At 46.6% G+C, this 17,938-nt stretch overlaps 1 protein-coding gene across 13 annotated transcripts in view; it reads left to right on the top strand.

Moving 5' to 3' along the window:
* CBR4 (carbonyl reductase 4) overlaps positions 1-17,938 on the top strand; it is a 276,454-nt gene that overhangs the window by 108,936 nt on the left and 149,580 nt on the right. For 12 of the 13 annotated variants that reach the window (XM_085641799.1, XM_085641802.1, XM_085641801.1 and 9 more), the window contains one exon: positions 8,380-8,516. The exons of the other annotated variant lie outside the window; for it this stretch is intronic. In XM_085641799.1, the coding sequence (XP_085497925.1) occupies positions 8,380-8,516 (137 nt within the window). The remainder of the gene's footprint in view (positions 1-8,379; positions 8,517-17,938) is intronic. 13 annotated transcript variants of the gene reach the window in all.

The following is a 17,938-nucleotide window of genomic DNA, read 5'->3' as shown; positions in this document are numbered from 1 at the left end:
GACTATCCTCCCCCAGATCCTATATTTATTTCAGACTTTGCCTCTCTGCCTTCCCATTGGCTAGATTACACAGATTCAGTCTGAGCTTGCACAATTCATATGGCAAGGCCGTAAACCTCAGCTTAAACACGCCATAGCGATCCTCCCACCGGAGGAATGAGGTCTGGGGTCTCTGATATTCAACTTTACTTTGATGCCACGCAACTGCGATACTTAGTGTAATGGCACCGCCAAGAATCTGAGAAATGTTGGCTATTTCAGGACCAAGCCGTGGCTGCCACACCCTTACAAAGATTGCCATGTCTCCCTAAGCGTCATAGGCCACCCAATCTATATGCATCCTATATCCCTCACACGACATTGGAAGCCTGGGATCGCACTAATATCAACTATAATCTAACCACCTTCCCCTCCCCGCTCACTCCATTGTTGAATAACCCATATTTCCAACCGGGCATGGAGGCAAAGGCGTTCTCAACGTGGCGGGCCACAGAGTGTCGATCACTGGATCACCTATTTGATCTAGACGGGATGATGTCATTCCCACAGCTCGAAGCGGAGTATGGCCTCGCGGAAACTGAACGTCTGCACTACCTGCAGATTCGCCACTGGGCTCTCCACCCACATGTCAAACCTGGAGCTCAATGCTTCTTAACCGCCTACGAAAAATGGCTCATCACCCGCACATCCGACAGAAAACCTATCTCGGACCTTTATAAAATGATGTTAATGAAGGACAAACATACTAATAATGCTGGCGGAATGCTTTGGGATTGGGAGTTGGGCAGATCCCTGTCTTCTAAGGAATGGGAGGGTATTTATTTCAGGACCCAACATTCAGCATACCATTCGGGACTCACTGAGACGATGACAAAACTAGCCACATATTGGTATTATACACCCGAACGATTACACCAATATGACCCGAAGCAAAGCTCTGATTGTTTGAGGGGTTGTGAGATGACTGGGACTTTGACTCCTATTTTATGGGACTGTGAACATGTCCAGCCATACTGGAAGCAGATTCTGGATGAGATAGACACTCACTTAGAAACCCAACTTCCAAGATTCCCTGCATACATCTTGTGGCGGCTGTCTAATCCCCTCAATTACCCACTCAAATCCAGAAGAGGCCGTTTGATAGCCATTGCAATATGCTCAGCCCTCCAGAACATAGTGATACACTGGCGTACTACCCAAATTCCAACATTCACAGGGTGGCTGCACCGCCAGTGGCACGTCTTGGGCATGGAGAAACTAACGCTTACACTAGCGGGTAGAGGTTCTGCCTTCAGAGAACTATGACAACCTTTCATAACTCTTCTTACATCGGAATTTTGAGAACTCTCATGCCCCAGGTACCTCAGACTTCTACGCCTTTCCGATCCACCGCGAACTGAACCATGACGATGCCCAACATCCCGGAGATTCAAGCTAACTCCACACTGTTTATTTCCCTGGTGGGCAGGGAGGAGGGAGGAGGGAGGTAAGTATAAATTTCATTTATTGTTATTTGTTTGTTTTTGAACCGCTTGGCTCCTATCACTCGTATATTCATATTGCTACTTTTTATCGCTAGCTGTACTGCACTGCTTGCCTGGAGCGGATGGTCTTGTTATATTTTGAAGAAAATTCAATAAAAGATTTAAACCAAAGTGACATTCCTTTTTAATGTTGATTGCTTCTGTCCTCAGGAACAGGCCATAACTTTGCTTATTGTTATTGACAGCTGATAATTTTTGTTTTTGTACTTGAACAGCAGTGGGGTCACTGCTCTGTCTTGACTTAGTATACTCATTCCCTCTGATCGTGTTTGTAGTATGCATGTGGATGCATGTGAGGTGGGGTGCCTGGTCAGGGTTTTGTCCTGTAAAAGTACAACCCCTAGGCTAGTAGGATGCTCCAGTGGTTAAGTGGCTGTTGGAGTTTCTCATCTTATTCTGTAAGTGTTTGGCAATACTAAGTGAAACTGTATGGCTACAATACCTAGCTTAAAGGAAGAAGGTCAGATGTTTTGTTGTGCACTGGGCCTGGACCAGACTAATTCCAGCAGGCAAGTTTGTTACCTGGCTGTGGCAACTTCCTTTCTTTATATATCTTTTTATTGATTTTGAAAGGGGAGAAGGACAGATTACAATATAACCATAAACCATGGCACCCAACACAGACAATATTGTTAGTAAACAATACAGTAATTGCACCCAATTTACAGAAGGTTAGTATGTAAAAACAAGGTTAGGAATGCAGTCAGTTCATATAACCATTAGTCCATTGGTCTCCATTCCAAGTGCCCTGGATCTTTGCATATTTGCGGTCACAACCTCGCTACTTGTAGACCATCATTTCTATACTGGCACAGTAGTCCATTCCTCTGAACCATTCATGTAAGGTTTGGGGGGGGGGGCAGGGGGGGGTGTCTGCCAGTCTCCAATGTTTAGTTGTGCCTCACTGTGCGATCAAGAACCTAATTCCACCCTGAGTCCACCCAGCTCTCCATTATCCTAAGTAAAGCCACTTTGGGATACAGGATTGTGGGCGTATGTTTCATGTCTGCTAGCGCTATGTGAACCCGACTCCTGTATGGTGCCACATCTGGGCAGGTCCAAATCATATGATAGAAAGCCCCAATGGAAGCCTTCACCTTGTGCATGCAGGGTTCCATGCCTTTCCCATCTTCCATAGACAGCGCAGGCTATAATAAATACTATGAAAGTAATGAAACTGAAGCAAGCGCAGGTTGGAAGGATTGGCTAGTATTCAGGCCACTGATCTTCCTTCAGCTTCCCAACCTCTTCCTCTCAGGCCAACTGCATACTCTTAAGGAGAATCAGGAGCATCAAGCAGGAGGGAGCAGTATATAGTCTTGAGGTCCCTTTTTTTTACCTGAGGGCTCCATGCTCAACTTCTCCTCATGAGGGCTGCATTCAGGCAACACTCTCAGCTTGTGTCGATATGTGTGTAAGGTGTGACGCAGCTGGAGGTATCTAAAGAATTGGGATCTATGGAGTTGAAACTTTTTACTGATCTGTGGAAAAATTAAGAATGTGATTGCAATCCCAGATATCACTTAGTTGGGATATACCTATCAAGTCCCACTGATGGAACCCCGGCAGCTGCACCATGCGTTTTAACCAAGTTCCAGTCCACATGGGGGTTTGTGCAGTAAGCTTGCAAAGCCATTGAATATGGACAAAGGCAGGGCGCCAGCACAAGAGGGGGAGCCTGGCGAAATGTGGGAGTGAGTGCGGGGGATACCTGCTATATAACAGGCCCAGAGGTCCTAGTTTCTCAAGGGACCTCCGCTCCACTCGCCATGCTGAGCTCTGCCGGTCCCCTGAAAAACAGTCACTGATTGCTAATATATGTGATACCCAGTAATAAAGATGGAGATCTGGGAGACCCAGACCACCCATGTAAACTGGCAATGTGCATTTGGTGAAGGAGATTCTTGGGGTCTTACCGGCCACAGAAACCTGGATATCTTCCATTGCATGTCGTGGATTATTGTATGTGGAAGTTGAATGGGCAATTCTGGTGAATGTATAAGAAATAGGGCAGTACTATCTTTATAAAGTGCCACTCTGCAAGTTCAAGAGCAGTGTGCCTCAAATTTCTAAATCCCTCCAGGTACGCCGCAGAATGTGGTACATGTTTAGATCCCAGGCCATCTGTGGATCTTGGGATATATGCATTCCCAGATACAGAAACGCATCTGCAACCTATTGGTATTTAGCATCCTTTAGGTGTTGGAGGGATGTACCAGTGAAATGCACATATGTAGACTTCTCACAATTATCTCAAGGCCTCTCCGTATACACACACAGTATGTGTCAGATGGGCCAGCAAACTTGGAGGGTGCTGAAACACTTGTCTTCCACATATAGAGACGCCCTGACCTCTGTCCCATCAGGCCAGAGAAAGCCATGGGATCTGCACATCCTTCTGAAGCCTCTCCGCCGAGGGCTCTACTGCTATGGAAAAGAGAAGTGGGGACAGGAGGCACCCATGGCACATAACCATTTGGATAGGGAATGGGAAGAGAATACTATGTCGACCTTTACTTGAGTCCTTTGGGCACTGTAGAGGGCTGCCACTAGCACTACAATTGTAGGGCCGACATTCTTTTTTTGCAAGATCTGAAATAAGAAGGGCAAATTAATTCAATGCTTTTTCGTAGTCTAAAAGGAATAAGGCTGAGGGGTCCTGCAGCTCTTCAACAGGGACCATTTCCACCTTTAGCTTCTGTGACATAAAGCCGCTCTGGTCCACACAGACCCGCGACCCAATCACAGCTGCCAATCTAGAAGGCAGTAGTTTGGCCAATATTCTACCCGCTACATTGAGAAGTGAAATAGATTGTTAGGAAAAAAGTTCCTCCGGTTTTTCTTTTTTTTCCGTTTTAAAATGACAGAGATTAATGCACAAGCTAGGTCGCTTGGGAGGGACCTGGAACTGCCCACAACATTAAAGAGGTGAAGGAAATGGGATGTCGGTATCGACGAGACCCACTTAAAAAAAATCAATCGGGAATCCATTTGGACCTGACCCCAGAGGGCAAGGCGGTCACTGCCGCTTGGATCTCCTCCAGATCTGCAGTTTCTTGTATGCCTGTGAAAGGGAGCATAGTGGATGGTCACTTTCAGTGGGATAGAGCTGCTGCAATCTTGGCAGAGCACGCACTCTATAAAGTTTCCTATAGTAGCCTTTAACGACTTCTGTAATTTTGTGGGACCTTGAAATTATTCGATCTTTATTCAAGTGTAATTAAGGGATTAGCCCTCTCTTCCCTTTGTACCAGCCAGTAGAGACGTTTACAAGCTTTATTCCCGTGTTCATAGATCCTGTATCTGGACATGTTCCAAGCGAGGTTGGCTGTGCTCAATAGTTTGTGCTGGATGGACACATGCAGTTCCTCCTAGAGTGTCTGGTGCACTCCTGCCTCTCTCAACGCAAGTTCGCATTCCAGAAGGAGGATCTTCTCCATTTCTATAATCCCCAGTTCTCTATTACGCTTACTGCCTTGGACCATGAAGAGGCCCTTACCCCTTATTGTTGCATTTAGCACCTCCAGAAGGCTCAGTGGGGAGTGCTGAGACGGAGTGTTGAGATAATTTGCTAATTGCATCACGGAGGAGATCTTTGAAATCACTATTTTGAAGCCACAGTGTATTTCATTGCAAAATACCTCCAGAGCCCCCGGAGATGGCACGAAAGCACAATTTGACGGGGGAGTGGTCTGAAAGGCCTTGTGTGAGAATCTGGGCACCTGCAGTAAGGATACCCTCTTGGGAGATAAATAAGTAATCTATCCTTGAGTTACAAGTGTGCAGGGCAGAGTAGTGGGTGAAACCTCAGTCGTATGGGTGCCAGGTGTTGACCTGACCCATGGACATCACCCATTTTGTCAACACTTGAGATCTGGTGGTAATTGTGCCTGAGTTTGTGTCTAAGGTTCTGTCAATTTATGCTTTTAAATTACCTCCCACCAACAGAGTCCCAGTGGGGTCTGTAGCAGCACATGTGAGAGTTCCTGCAGTGCAACGGAAACCAGTAAAGGAGGGTTATAAATTCTTCATAGAGTCTAGGGGGATCCTTCAAGCATTTTCTCTAGGACCACAAAGCAGTCTAGGGCGTCTGTGTTGACCTTGGTGGACAACAGCGGGTGCGACTTATGGAGCATTATCGCTTCCACACTAGAGCCTCTGGCGAAGCCCGCATGTTAGACTCTGGAATAGCAGTATTTCCCGAGGAAGGGGCATCTGGTCCCCAGGACATGAATCTCTTGTAACAGGATAACCCCAGTAGAGTATCTTTTAATGTACATTATTTCCGCCCCTCTCCTAATCTTATCTAGGGGCCTATTGACATTCCAGGTTATTATTTTGAACTGGCAACTGAATTTGCCTTGTAACTGCAGTTGGGACATCAGTAGACTGCGTATTTGCTATAATACTTCTGCTTAGTGCCATCAACAATCGTGAATATGGAAAACCAACAACCCCACCCCACCCATTTCAACCCCCTACCCTATACTTCTACTCCAGAAGCATCTGTCTCCCAGCATACTGATCAAATGAGGCAAAGAAGGGGAAAACCACAATAAGCATCTATGGGGACACCTATAAAGTCTTTGTATATTGCCTTGGAATTTCAGGAGTATCAAACCAAGTGGCTGTCAGTTCCCGCCTCCCAATACCTGATATTGTGCTCCATGTCCATCGGGTCTGTTGCATGGCCGCATTATCACCAGCTCGTCCAGAAGTATGCCCAGCCCTGCCACGGCCATTAGGCAGCCATTATCTGTGGCGTTGCATGGATCCACTTCAATGTCTAGGATTGCCTGGGGCCCTCCGCTCCCCCTCCTGTCCCCAACTGCCTGATGGCTGGAATGGGGGCCGTTCCTCAATCCACTCCCAAACCCTGTTCGGGTGAGGAAAAAAAGCATTTTTCAACTGTGAATAATTTTTTATTTGGCCAGGTATAGAATGTATTTGATATCCATCGCGCACAGTTCATGTTTTACTTATTCAAAGGATTTCCTTTGCCTCTGCACCAGTCGTATAATCTGGGGAAATCAGTATTTTGCGGGCTTCTTATTAAACCTCTCCTGTCTCCCTCGCGCTGCGTAGGATGAGGTCTCTGTTACTGTAATTTTACAGATGTGTGATCATAGGCCGGGCTGGGGCTCCACGTGGCAGTTTTGGCATCAGTGGCCGGTCTACCTGTTCAGCTAGGAAGCATGGAGACTTCATGTCATCAGGCAGGAAGGTTTTGAGACCTGTTTCCAAGAATCTCTCGGGATGGGATCCTTCACAACCCTCCTGGAACCCAAGGAGAGACAGGCGATTTCTTCTGGAGTGACTCTCCACATCCTCAATGTGGGCTGACATTTCGCCTTTTGAAATTAGCAGTTTCGCAACTGTTTTGTGAAGGGCATCAACTGTGCCCCCAAAGGTAGCACTGCGGTCTTCTACCTTAGTCACCCTGGAAGTAGCCTTATTCCTTCATTGGTTCCTAATAAATGTTCATGGCTTCCTGATAGGGTTCTTCTGGACCCCTTACTGACCCGCACTATCTTCAAAAACAGCGGAATCACAATGACATCACAACCGGGACCACCAACTATATGGCAGACAAACTCACCATCGCTGGTGGTTCTGGGCACTCCCACAGCCAGAGCACTATTATACTGGAGACAAAGAAATGTAAAAAAGAAAGAACAAGGCTGCAGGCTTTTTCCATCTGTGACCCCAGGGTCTGGAACAATATCACTGTATCCTTTCGGACTGCACACAACCTTCCCCAAATTAGGATAGTGTGGAAGATGCATGGTGCACTCTGAACTCAGCTTCCTCTCCATTCACAATGTGTGCTTGAGTTCGACTCATTTCAGCGTTTCGCAGGCTTTTCACTAGGCTTTCACTGTACAAATACTACCTACAGACATATATACATGCATATAAAGGAGTTACTTAATATCACAGTGGGCCAGCAGTAGTATTTGTTTCTAATGTTTCTAAGGACTGTGGCAATATTCCAAACTGCCCTTCAATCATGCAAGCCCCTGAGAAGTACTCTGACAGTGTTTTTCAACAGTGACGCCATAGGCCCAATACTTGCAGCTTACAAATCTTCTCAGATTTTCAGGTCTCTAAGCACGGAGCTTTCATTACTTGTCCATCCAACAATGAGGCGAGGACCGCTTTGGCCACTCTAGGCATTTCACATTGCCAAGGCTGCTCCGACAATGGCTCACTTCTATCAGTCGCAATTATGGAATCTGTAACCTGATTTACTTTTATTGTCACATATGGTAACTGTCTCAGTGCTACAGTGCATTTTGAGACCTCGGACTCGCATTGGTAAAACATTTCCTAAGCTGCAGTTGTAGCAAGTGTATTTTATCATAATACAATTTGGGCCAATTTTGTAGTAATGCAAAAGATAAGGACTAGCACAATGGGATTGGTATGTAAAAGTAATTTGGGCAAGGAACATTGTGCACTAAACTGTGCGTTTGACTCCGTAGCTTTAATGGTGCATTTTACTGCTGGTTTGCAGCTTTCACAGAATACCAAAAAGATGCGAATCATCTGGAAAGCAGTTTATCCATCCTGAATTGTTCTACAATAGTTTTGGCACATAGCTCAATACCCGTTGAACCCACCAATCTATATCACATTTTTCATGGTCGGTTGACCTTGTAAATTGTTTATGGTAACGTCTGTCAAGCGCTTGATGTACTTTGGTTGAGGTGTTTTGTTAAGTCGGGTATGATGTGTACTACCCTTTCCAAATGAATCCTATAGCAATATGCAGGATAATACTTTTGTTAAGACTGTGCAAGAACTAGGTTTAAATAACTGTCATTGTTTACAGGGATGCCTTGTTGTTAAAAACAAGTACAGAGGACATGGTATCCCAACTCCATGCTAATCTCATGGGACCAATGTTAACTTGCAAGTATGGTATTAAATGTATGCTGAAGCAGCAAGGAGGAGCTGTTGTCAACATAGGTAAGTTTTGTCCAATGCCTTTCAACCATATTTTGGTCTTGGAATCTTTCTGTAGGACAATGCAGTTCAAAAATACGTGCCAGTTTCATCAACCATAACTTTTGTCAGTGGACAGACATCAACTGTTGACCAGTCGCAAACCTAAAAGGCCACAAAATAAACCATGCTTAGCAAGGTCCCATCTCACCTAACCCTTACCCTTCCTGTCCTTCCCTGCTTAACTTTTTTGTTTGACTTAATAAATGCTTCTTGCTGCACTATTTCTAAAAACTGCTGTATGGAAATGCAATCTTTACAGTTGTCTGTGTCTAAGTAGAGTGAGATCTCCAAGTGTTGTGCTTCAGGAATATATTGCACCATTTTTGATACTACTGTTTCCATTGTTGGGCAGTTATAATCACATTGGGTCTTCACAGAAAACCTTTTGAGGACAGGTGTATGTTGTAACATGTTTTCAGTTTCAAACTGGCTCAGTGTCTCATATAGCCAACATCCCATCACAGCGATTTATTACATGATGTATACCTTACTTTGCATGACTCTGTGCCTCTTTTCTATATCACCTGGTGAATAAGGCGAGTGTCGACTTAACGGTGGGAGTTAACCTATAGCTAAAGCAGTTGAAAGCCTGAGGGTGAGTGTTCGCATATAACTTAACCAAGTGTAAACCTGGGATTGGGTGTTACCCTTTAACCAAACCAAGTGTAGATTTGTAGGTAGGATGTAATCTGTAAGCTGTTGATGTGCCCATAAATGACACGTTACCCAGTACTGCCCTTGGGCACGTCACCCAGTGTTCCCCTGGGGCATGTCACCCAGTGCTTGCCTGAGGCCAGTGCTCCCCTGAAGCTCCTCCTCCCCTGAGGCCCGTCACCCAGGGTTCCCCTAGAGCCCGTCACCCAGGGCTCACCTGGAGCCCGTCACCCCGGGCTCCCCCGGAGCCCGTCACCCAGGACTCCCCTGGGGCCCGTCACCCAGGGCTCCCTGGCTCCCCTAGGGCCCGTCACCCAGGGCTCCCCTGGGGCATGTCACCCAGTGCTCCCCTGGGGCACGTCACCCAGTGTTCCTTCCCACGGGCAATTTTGCTCTGCGCGCGTATGTTTTTGAACATGTCTAAGAATTATTCAAGACCAACATTTTCATAGTGTTCACTCCACCCCACATTATAAACTTTAATATATGAAATCTACTTGTATTTAATTCAGCTTCTTCTTTAACTCCTCTGGAGTCAGTGATATTCATTCTGCCCTTTATTTTCTTCAAACCTAAAGACATTAAAATAAACTGCAATTATTGGCCTTGAAAATAAATGTACAGGCTCAAGTCAGTCAGAAAAACTTTATTCGGTTTTGGTTTTCAAACCATAAAAGTTACATAGACATAAAAACAATTTAAGTGAAGGGGCATAAATTAAAATGACAGCCCATAACACAATTAGAATCAGATAAATTAGATAAATAAGCCTGAGGAACCAATCTTTACACGTCCATACAACTCCTGGATTTAACAGTGGCTTTTAAAAACCCTACAATAAAAAATATACAGTCCGAACCGGTCTAAAATTCATTCTTTTCAAAATAGGAACCAGAAAGCGCTTACGAGGAATTTCAAAGAATTTACATAAAAACAGGTAGTGCAGCGTCTCCTGCGGAGACTGTCCGTCGCAGCAGCAGGGCACTAGCACTTGACCTCTATTGAAGCCCATGGGTCTGGCCAGCAAAAGGTGAAAAAGGTTCAACCGTAACCTAGTTAACAAAAATTTCTCATGTGTTGACAAAGACCCCATGAGATAAGGTTCCGTCATGGGGGTTGTCTTAATCATTATATACGACCTCATACTAGGTTTCAACACCTCCTTAGCTTCCCTTTCCATATTCCTTAGGGACAGAAAGGCTAGCTTGGTCGATTCCACATCCTTCTTTGTAATAACATTAGGGTTGGAAAACAAGTCCCCCACCCTAACCCATCAAAGCTTTTTTTAATATATCTCAGCCATGGAATACGAGCCGAGTTATCAAGGGACAGGCACTGTTTTAGGATCAGGTGGGTGAGTATTAAATCTTTGTTCATCCAACATTTTAGCCAGAAAACCAGGGGTCGCAAAGCAAGGGCATCACTTAAATAGGGAACCCCCAGTTCCTCGTGGACCGCTAGATTAGATGTACCACGGGGAACGCATAATAAGCGTTTCAAAAAGTCATTTTCCGCTATCTGGAGGGTTTCTGCAGCAGTGTATCCCCAAATTTCACTGCCATAAGAAGCTATGGCCAGGCTTTTGGCCTGGTACACTTGCAGCATAGCTCCTGTTGGTTTCTTCCCTATTTTAGATGCAAAATTAAAAATTGCTGAGTTAACCCTGGCCAGATCCCCTTTTTTTCTGCAATAGGGGGCCCCATTTGAGCTGATAATCAAAAAGGGCCCCTACGTAAGAGAATACATTTGTACGGGGATCTTGGAGTTACCTACACTAAATTGAAAACTCTTTTTCGCCGATTGCCCCCTTGCATGACATAGGACTTGGAGTTATTAATTGCCAAGTCCCGGTCAGTCATGAATCTATAGAAGGTGGTTAAAATTGATTGCAGACCCAGTTCGGTCCTGGATATGAGGACGGCATCGTCCGATTATAACAGGACGGGAATCACTCGCCGTCCTACACATGGGTAGTTAACTCCAGTTGCCCTTAATGCGCTATCCAGTTCATTAATATAAAAATTAAATTAAAACGGGGCCAGAATACAGCCTTGTCGGACTCCTTCTTGATATCAAAATCCCTTGTGACCTGCAAATCCTGTGGGAACCTGACATTGGCTTTAGTTGACATATGCAGGTCCTCAAGAAAGTTAACAATACTGTTCTCCACTCCCGTTGCCCTCATGGACTGCCATAGATTGTCCCTGTTGACACAGTCAAATGCAGATGACAAGTCCATGAAGGCAAGGTGGATAGTCCCGTGACGAGCGACAGTATAATCCTGATGCCTTCCAGGATCTCACCCCTCTCAAATGTTATTACTGGGTCCTTCATGTCCTGGGGTTTCCTGTAATTATGCTCAAGCGGGCAGTCAAACATGGATTTAAAGTGAAGTACCCACTCCTCCTCAGTGATGTATGAGTCGAGGGAACCCCCCCCCCCCCCCTTTCCTTGTCCAACAAGGGCCTATTCACAACACTCCAGAACCTCGAACTGTTTCTGAGAGTACTGGAATCGATCAGCTCCTTCCACGCTTCTTCCTTCAGTGCTCCCCTCCGATTGGCAAGGGCTACCTTGTATTCCCTATGACAGGTGGAAACTTCAGATTGAATTCTAGGTTTTGCTGACAAGACTTCCCTCAACCTCTTGGCTGGCTTGGAGCAATGGGAATCAAACCATCTAGAGCCAGACAAAGTGTGTCCTCTGGCTGGAGCGCATAACAATTCAGCCACTTTTTGCGATATAGACTCAAATGCACCAAGAATCTCTTTTGGGGGGGACCACTCCATTGTGCATAGTATCAGTTCATCGGCACAGGCTGTTTTGACCTTGTTATAAAATCTTTCTGGGGATACCTGAGACCATTTTAGTCTGCGCTTCGAATCTGTTGGTCTCAGTACACCCTTACTTGGCGCATCCCCAAATTTTACTGATAGTGGACCAGTCCAACATTATTAACTTTAATATATGAAATCTACTTGTATTTAATTCAGCTTCTTCTTTAACTCCTCTGGAGTCGGTGACATTCATTCTGCCTTTTATTTTCTTCAAACCTAATGACACTAAAATAAACTGCAATTAGTAGCCTTGAAAATAAATGTACAGGCTCATGTCCTTTTGTCTTAACTTTGCTCTTTACATATAGCAAGAAGAGAGTGATGATTTTTCCTTGCATTAAGAACTCTATAAAAATGTGTGGGTTTTTTTGTTTGAGATGATAGACCATTACACATTTACATCAGTAGAGGCCTATTCATGGAAAAATATTAGTTTTGCTCTGTTTAATCTAATGCCTTTTCTAGGAGATTTCCTCATCACTATGCAAGTAACACAGAAATGTTACATATTGCATATTGATCCAGAACACAAACTACAACCACATACAACTCAAAAACAATGCAACCTGGACCAAGTTTGAAACATCTCAGAAGAAGTCACTGAAATACTATCATGCGTGAAATCGACATACCTCCTCTCTTGTCAAAAATTTCAGACACATCATCTCACCAACATGGACAAACATCATTAACTGCTCTTTATCGAACGGCTCTATGCCAGCCTCCCTTAAACTTGGCAAAGTCAAACACCTCATCTAAAACCCAGCCGCTCTGATACCTTCGGATCGAGTTTGAGCTATATAAAACTCTGGAGAAAAACAATGGGGGATGAGTGGTCATTTAGCCAGGTTTCAGTTAGAAAACAAATGTAAATTTTGTGAAGTACAATAGTTTCCGCTATTTCTGTTGCATGCTTGACTGCTGAACAACAGTTTAGTAGCATGCAAGTAAACATGGGAGATGTTCTTGGGTCAGATTGGTTAAGGTGGATGTTAGTTGGGGAGGCGTCCTGGGAGGGTGATTACTGGGAGGGTGACTACTGGGAGAGATCCTATTGGCGCTGAAGATGACCGGAATTTTGAGGTAACAAGGTTGACTGGGAGCATTCTTGTGTGTTACTTAGCATTTCAGCTTCCAGCTGCAATATTTCAGTAGTGGTGCGTTTAGGTTTAAGGTGGTAGTGCTTAAGGGGAATAGTAGGCCAGGGAGTAGAGTGTGAGAAGTCAGAGTGCAGGTTTGGTGTGGGATGAGTATTCGAGTTGGGTCAGAACTTTGTGGCTTTTCATAGTGAGCCGATTTCGTCCAGAATCGGGTGTGGTTGTTTGGTCTAGCTCTTCAGGGTAGGTTGTCCTTGGAGGTAGAGGAGGTAGTTCTTGAAGTGTGGCTGAGGGCTTTGTGGGGATCTGGGATGTTAGTTGGTGTGGGTGGCATTGGGGCGAAGGGAATGGGGACAAGAAGATTCAACTGGGTGAGGAGAGAGTATAGGGGTGTGTTTAGTAGAGGAGGGAGGTAGCTGTGGGTTGAGCGGGGAAGACATGGTGGCACAGAGAGCGGGATAAAGGTGGTCGAAGGGGAGAGATTCTGTTCTGAGGTTTGGATTAGGATGTTTCTGTTTCTGTGTATGGATATTGACAGTTCTCTGGCAAATATTTGGGATGGGGATATGGTGAGTTTGGATGCGTAAAGGATGTTGGTTACATGTAGGTGCTGTAAGAGGATTTCTCTCCATTCGGCAGGTTTCTTGGTGTAGAAGATGAAGTCTGTTTTGAGGCTACCGTGTGTTGAGCTGTAGTAGATGTCTGTTATTACAGTTTCTGGGTGTTCCTTGAGGAGTTTATGCTTGTAGTTTTTCATGGCATATTTGGAGAGATTTTGCGGAAATTGGATGCAGTAGGAATTGTTTTTCTATGTCTGTGCCATGTGAGGCCATGGTTGAGAGCAAGATATGAGGATACACAACGGTGAGGGGTTAGCTAATTGTGTGGAGTAAGATGGAGGTAAAATGGTTAATTGCAAGTACAGCTAGGTAGAGAGAGAATCGTACACCAACATGATATGTGTGGAGTTGGATATTGTGAGACACATTTAGTTTCTTCCTTGCTCTGGTAGAATGGAGATATGAAAGAGTTCTGGGTTAAGGTGAAATTAGTCATCGATTGATATTGGGAGGGGTTATACCCTGAAGGATGTTTTGGAGGTCTGTAAATTAGTGGTTCCTGTGAATTTTATTGTTAAAGTAGTCATTGGTAATATGGCCCATGGATAGGACTCCTGGGCTGTGGTTGGGGTGTAGTCCCCTATTTGTTATGGCCTGAGATAAGAGTTGGTCTGGGGTCGACCGCTACTATCTCCCGCTCAAAGGTTACCTAAGTTCACTCACAGTGATCTTGCAGCTAGGGAGATGACATGTAGTTTCACACAGGCAGCTGCAGACATGACCATGCGCTGCCGGCTACGAGAAGGAGCTCTTTCTTGGATAGCGATCTTAAGAACTTAACTAGGTACTTGAAGTTTGAGAAAACTTTCTCTTTCATGGTGTTTATTCCTGGAAGTGGCAGAGAAAGGAGATTTTCTATTCGTTTTTGTGGTTTGGGTATGCAAGGGTGTGGTTCGGGTTGAGCAAATAGGTTGTGATGGCGAGCAGCTGAACAATCCAGAAGGGCCCCCAGTCAGGTCATACTAGTATGCAAAAAACTTTGTTTGCTTCAATTTCAGCTCTGGCCGAGTTACATGTGCTGGAAAAAAGAGTGAACATCTAGCATGCAGAAATCTAAAATGTCGTCTGTGTTCTGGCCGCGTCAGCCACCCTTCTTCAAAGAAGATTGCAGTGTCTTACAATGTGGGACCAAGTCCCCAGGGGGAAGCTCGAACAGGCTAGACTGCACTGCCCCGACTCACTCGGCAGCACATCAGGCCTCTCCTGTTCCTCCGAACGCCACACAGCTCTTCATTCACATCTCCAACATGTGCGCCCGCCGCACCGCTCTTCACTCGCCTCTCAGATGTGGTCACCCGCCGTGTAATTCCTCCTTTACCTCAGCGGCGCAGTCACTTGCGAGAAACGCGGGTCCTGAGCCGGTCCAAGAGCTCAGAAACCTGCACCCCCTTAGTTCGGGTCGGATTTGAACAGCCAGATCACCCACCATCCAATGGATCCCTGGAGTGGGACTCTCCAGACCTGCCATGATCTCCTGATGTATGGGGGGGTTGTCTCGACTGGGTCGGGTCCAAGAGCAGAGTCTGGAGCATGGGACTGAGGTTCCAGTACGTGAGTCAAATCTGCAGGCCAGTGGCAGCAGGCCCCAACAACCACAAGCCCCCAGGCAACGGATGCTCGAAGGAGGTCTGCGGACTCCGCACAAGTCCCAGCTGCGTCAGGTCGAGGTCAGGAGCAGGAAACCGAGGCTCCGATATGGGAGTCAGACCCTCAGGCCAGTGGCAGCAGGCCCAAACAACCATAAATTCCAAGACATTGGCTCCCGAAAGAGGTCTGTGGGCTCGGAACAAGGCTCAGTGCAAGTCCCAGTGTGGGACTGTGACCCCGAGGCGATCCCCCGAGGGTCTCAACCACACGCAGCCTCTCAAGCCCCCTCATCACCTCTCCAGCCCCAGTCACAGCCTTGATCTGGATCCAGGGATACCTCCAATGTCCACAACTGCAATGTGGCCCCAGCGGAGATCAGGTTCTTATCCTTGTTCGCTGCTCCAGAGAGACTGTGGCAACTAATCCCGGCAGCTGGACACCCTGAGACATCAGGCATCTCCGACTTAACTGATTGCCTGGGACCGATAGCAGCACGCCGGTCCTCACAGCCAGGGCAGGACCCAGGGACTCAAGTTGAGGTATCACCGTCTTCCTGTATAGCTCAGGTGTTTTTCGGAGGGTGGGTGGCCAGGCCTGAAAGGGTTTTACACAGATGGTGTTCCCAGCCCTATGGAGCTCTGAGTAAGTTTGAAAGAACTTGAAATCCATTTTGAAAAACTATGCTTCAATAAGGAACACCAGTTCCCCCTTTTCAATTGAACTGACAATTTTTATTGGCATTGTATGAATGGCTTTAGTTTCATATCTATTCAGGTATGTTTAAAAACATCTACTGTAGGAGTGCCTTTGGTTTGATATCTATTCAGATATGTTTTAAAACATTTTTACACAATGCTTTTGATAACATTCTTAATGGCGAAAAAGAATAACTGCTTACTACAAACCTAAGTGTAATTACCATAGGAGAAGATGAAAATCAAGGAATTATTATGGATGAGTCATAGAATGGCAAATCAGCTTTTCATAGTTTCATTTGTTTAGCACAATTCAGCCACATTATGTATTTGTAGGACATGGCCCATCTTTGGGGAATTTACCCTAAAACCTTTTGCTTTTATCTCCTAGTCTTTGCTGACCCTCTCTACATGACCCTAGGAATCTGGGCACCTTCCCACTGAACTGCAGAAGGAAGGTGCACGTACTGGTCTCGTACGCTTTGGGCAGGGGGTGCATACGTTGTGTGTTTAGATGCCGTACCTCTGTGTCCCGTAAACAGGTACACCACATACCTGGGGCGGGTACAGCACTGGCTAGTAGTGGGACATAGCACCTGAGTGTGCCACCCACCGGAAAACCTGTCGAATCTATATCAGGCCTGCCATTGCCGGCATTGGGGCGTCATTGCACCCCTGCCTAGGCTGGCATCACTTACGCCTTAACCAACCCTGAGTGGGTCGTTCCATACCATGAAGGCACCCACCCCCAGGAAAGCCCAGACAGGCGCATGGGGGAGGGTGATGGTAGGCTGAAGGCTGGGCAGGTACATGTGCATGGTCCCTGCACAGGTTGTGAGGAACCCCCGCACGTGGGCCTGCCCTGCCTTGGAGTTCAGCTCTTCCCAAGGGATACCCCCAGGGTGTTGCTGATTCTCTTGTGTGGCATCAGGGCTTTGAGCACGTCCTCACTGTCAAGGCAGTTTGGGAGTGCGTGCGCCTTCCTACAAAGGCTAGGAAGAGGAGCTGACACCATGTTCAGAAACATGGGCTGGTCTGCCAACACAGACCTAGGCCCTTATACTGTTTTGAATACGTGTCCAGCCTGCCATTGCAGGCTTGAGGATGCGCTCTGGCACCTATGGCATTTTGGATATGTGACTGGCATGCCATTGCGTGCCTTCGAGTGCATACCTGCATCCTCGGGGTTCTAACACCTGGGTCATGCCTTCCGTTGCAGGCCTTTGTCTGTTTGCTTGCACCCATGGTGTTAGGGGCAAGGTGCCCGGTCCGCTGTTGCAGGGCAGGTGTGCGCACTCCCTCTAGTAAGGAGGCTGACACATGTCCAGCTGGCCTGGGCAGGGTGGTGAGATCGCACTTGCACCTCAGGTGCTAGGACCCTGGAAAGCCCATGGCCCTATCTGTCATCGCAGACCGGTGTGTGTGCACTGGCATCTATCGTGACTAAACTCATGAGCAGTCTGCCATTGCAGGCTGCTGTATGTGTGCACCTGCACCTATGGTGCCCGTGATAGCGGCTGTAGCCATTGCAGGCTTGTGTGTACGCATTGACACATGCATTAGGTAAACCTGTGTCCAGCCTGCTGTTGCAGTCTAGGGCAGGCACACTTGCACCTCTGGTGCTGGGGACTGTGTCCAACCTGCCATTGCAGGTCTGTGTGCGCACCTGCACCCACGTAGGGAGACATACCTGGGTGTAGCCCCCAATCTGCAGAAAGCACCGTAGGCGCCAGGGATTTATTTTTATGTCAGGGGTGGGGGCAGTCCAGAATGGGCATGCCAATGCCCCCACCTTAACCCCCTAAAGAAGGCATAAGACTTTCTGCCCCCCCCCCCCCCCCCACCCCAGGAGGCAGATGGGGCAATAGCCCCTGATCTGCCCTCCAGAGGGGG

The sequence above is a fragment of the Triturus cristatus genome, chromosome 2_2 (assembly GCF_964204655.1).
Source record: "Triturus cristatus chromosome 2_2, aTriCri1.1, whole genome shotgun sequence".
Taxonomy (NCBI): domain Eukaryota; kingdom Metazoa; phylum Chordata; class Amphibia; order Caudata; family Salamandridae; genus Triturus; species Triturus cristatus.
The sequence above is the reverse complement of the archived record's forward strand: the minus strand, read 5'-3'. Positions and strand labels throughout refer to the sequence as shown.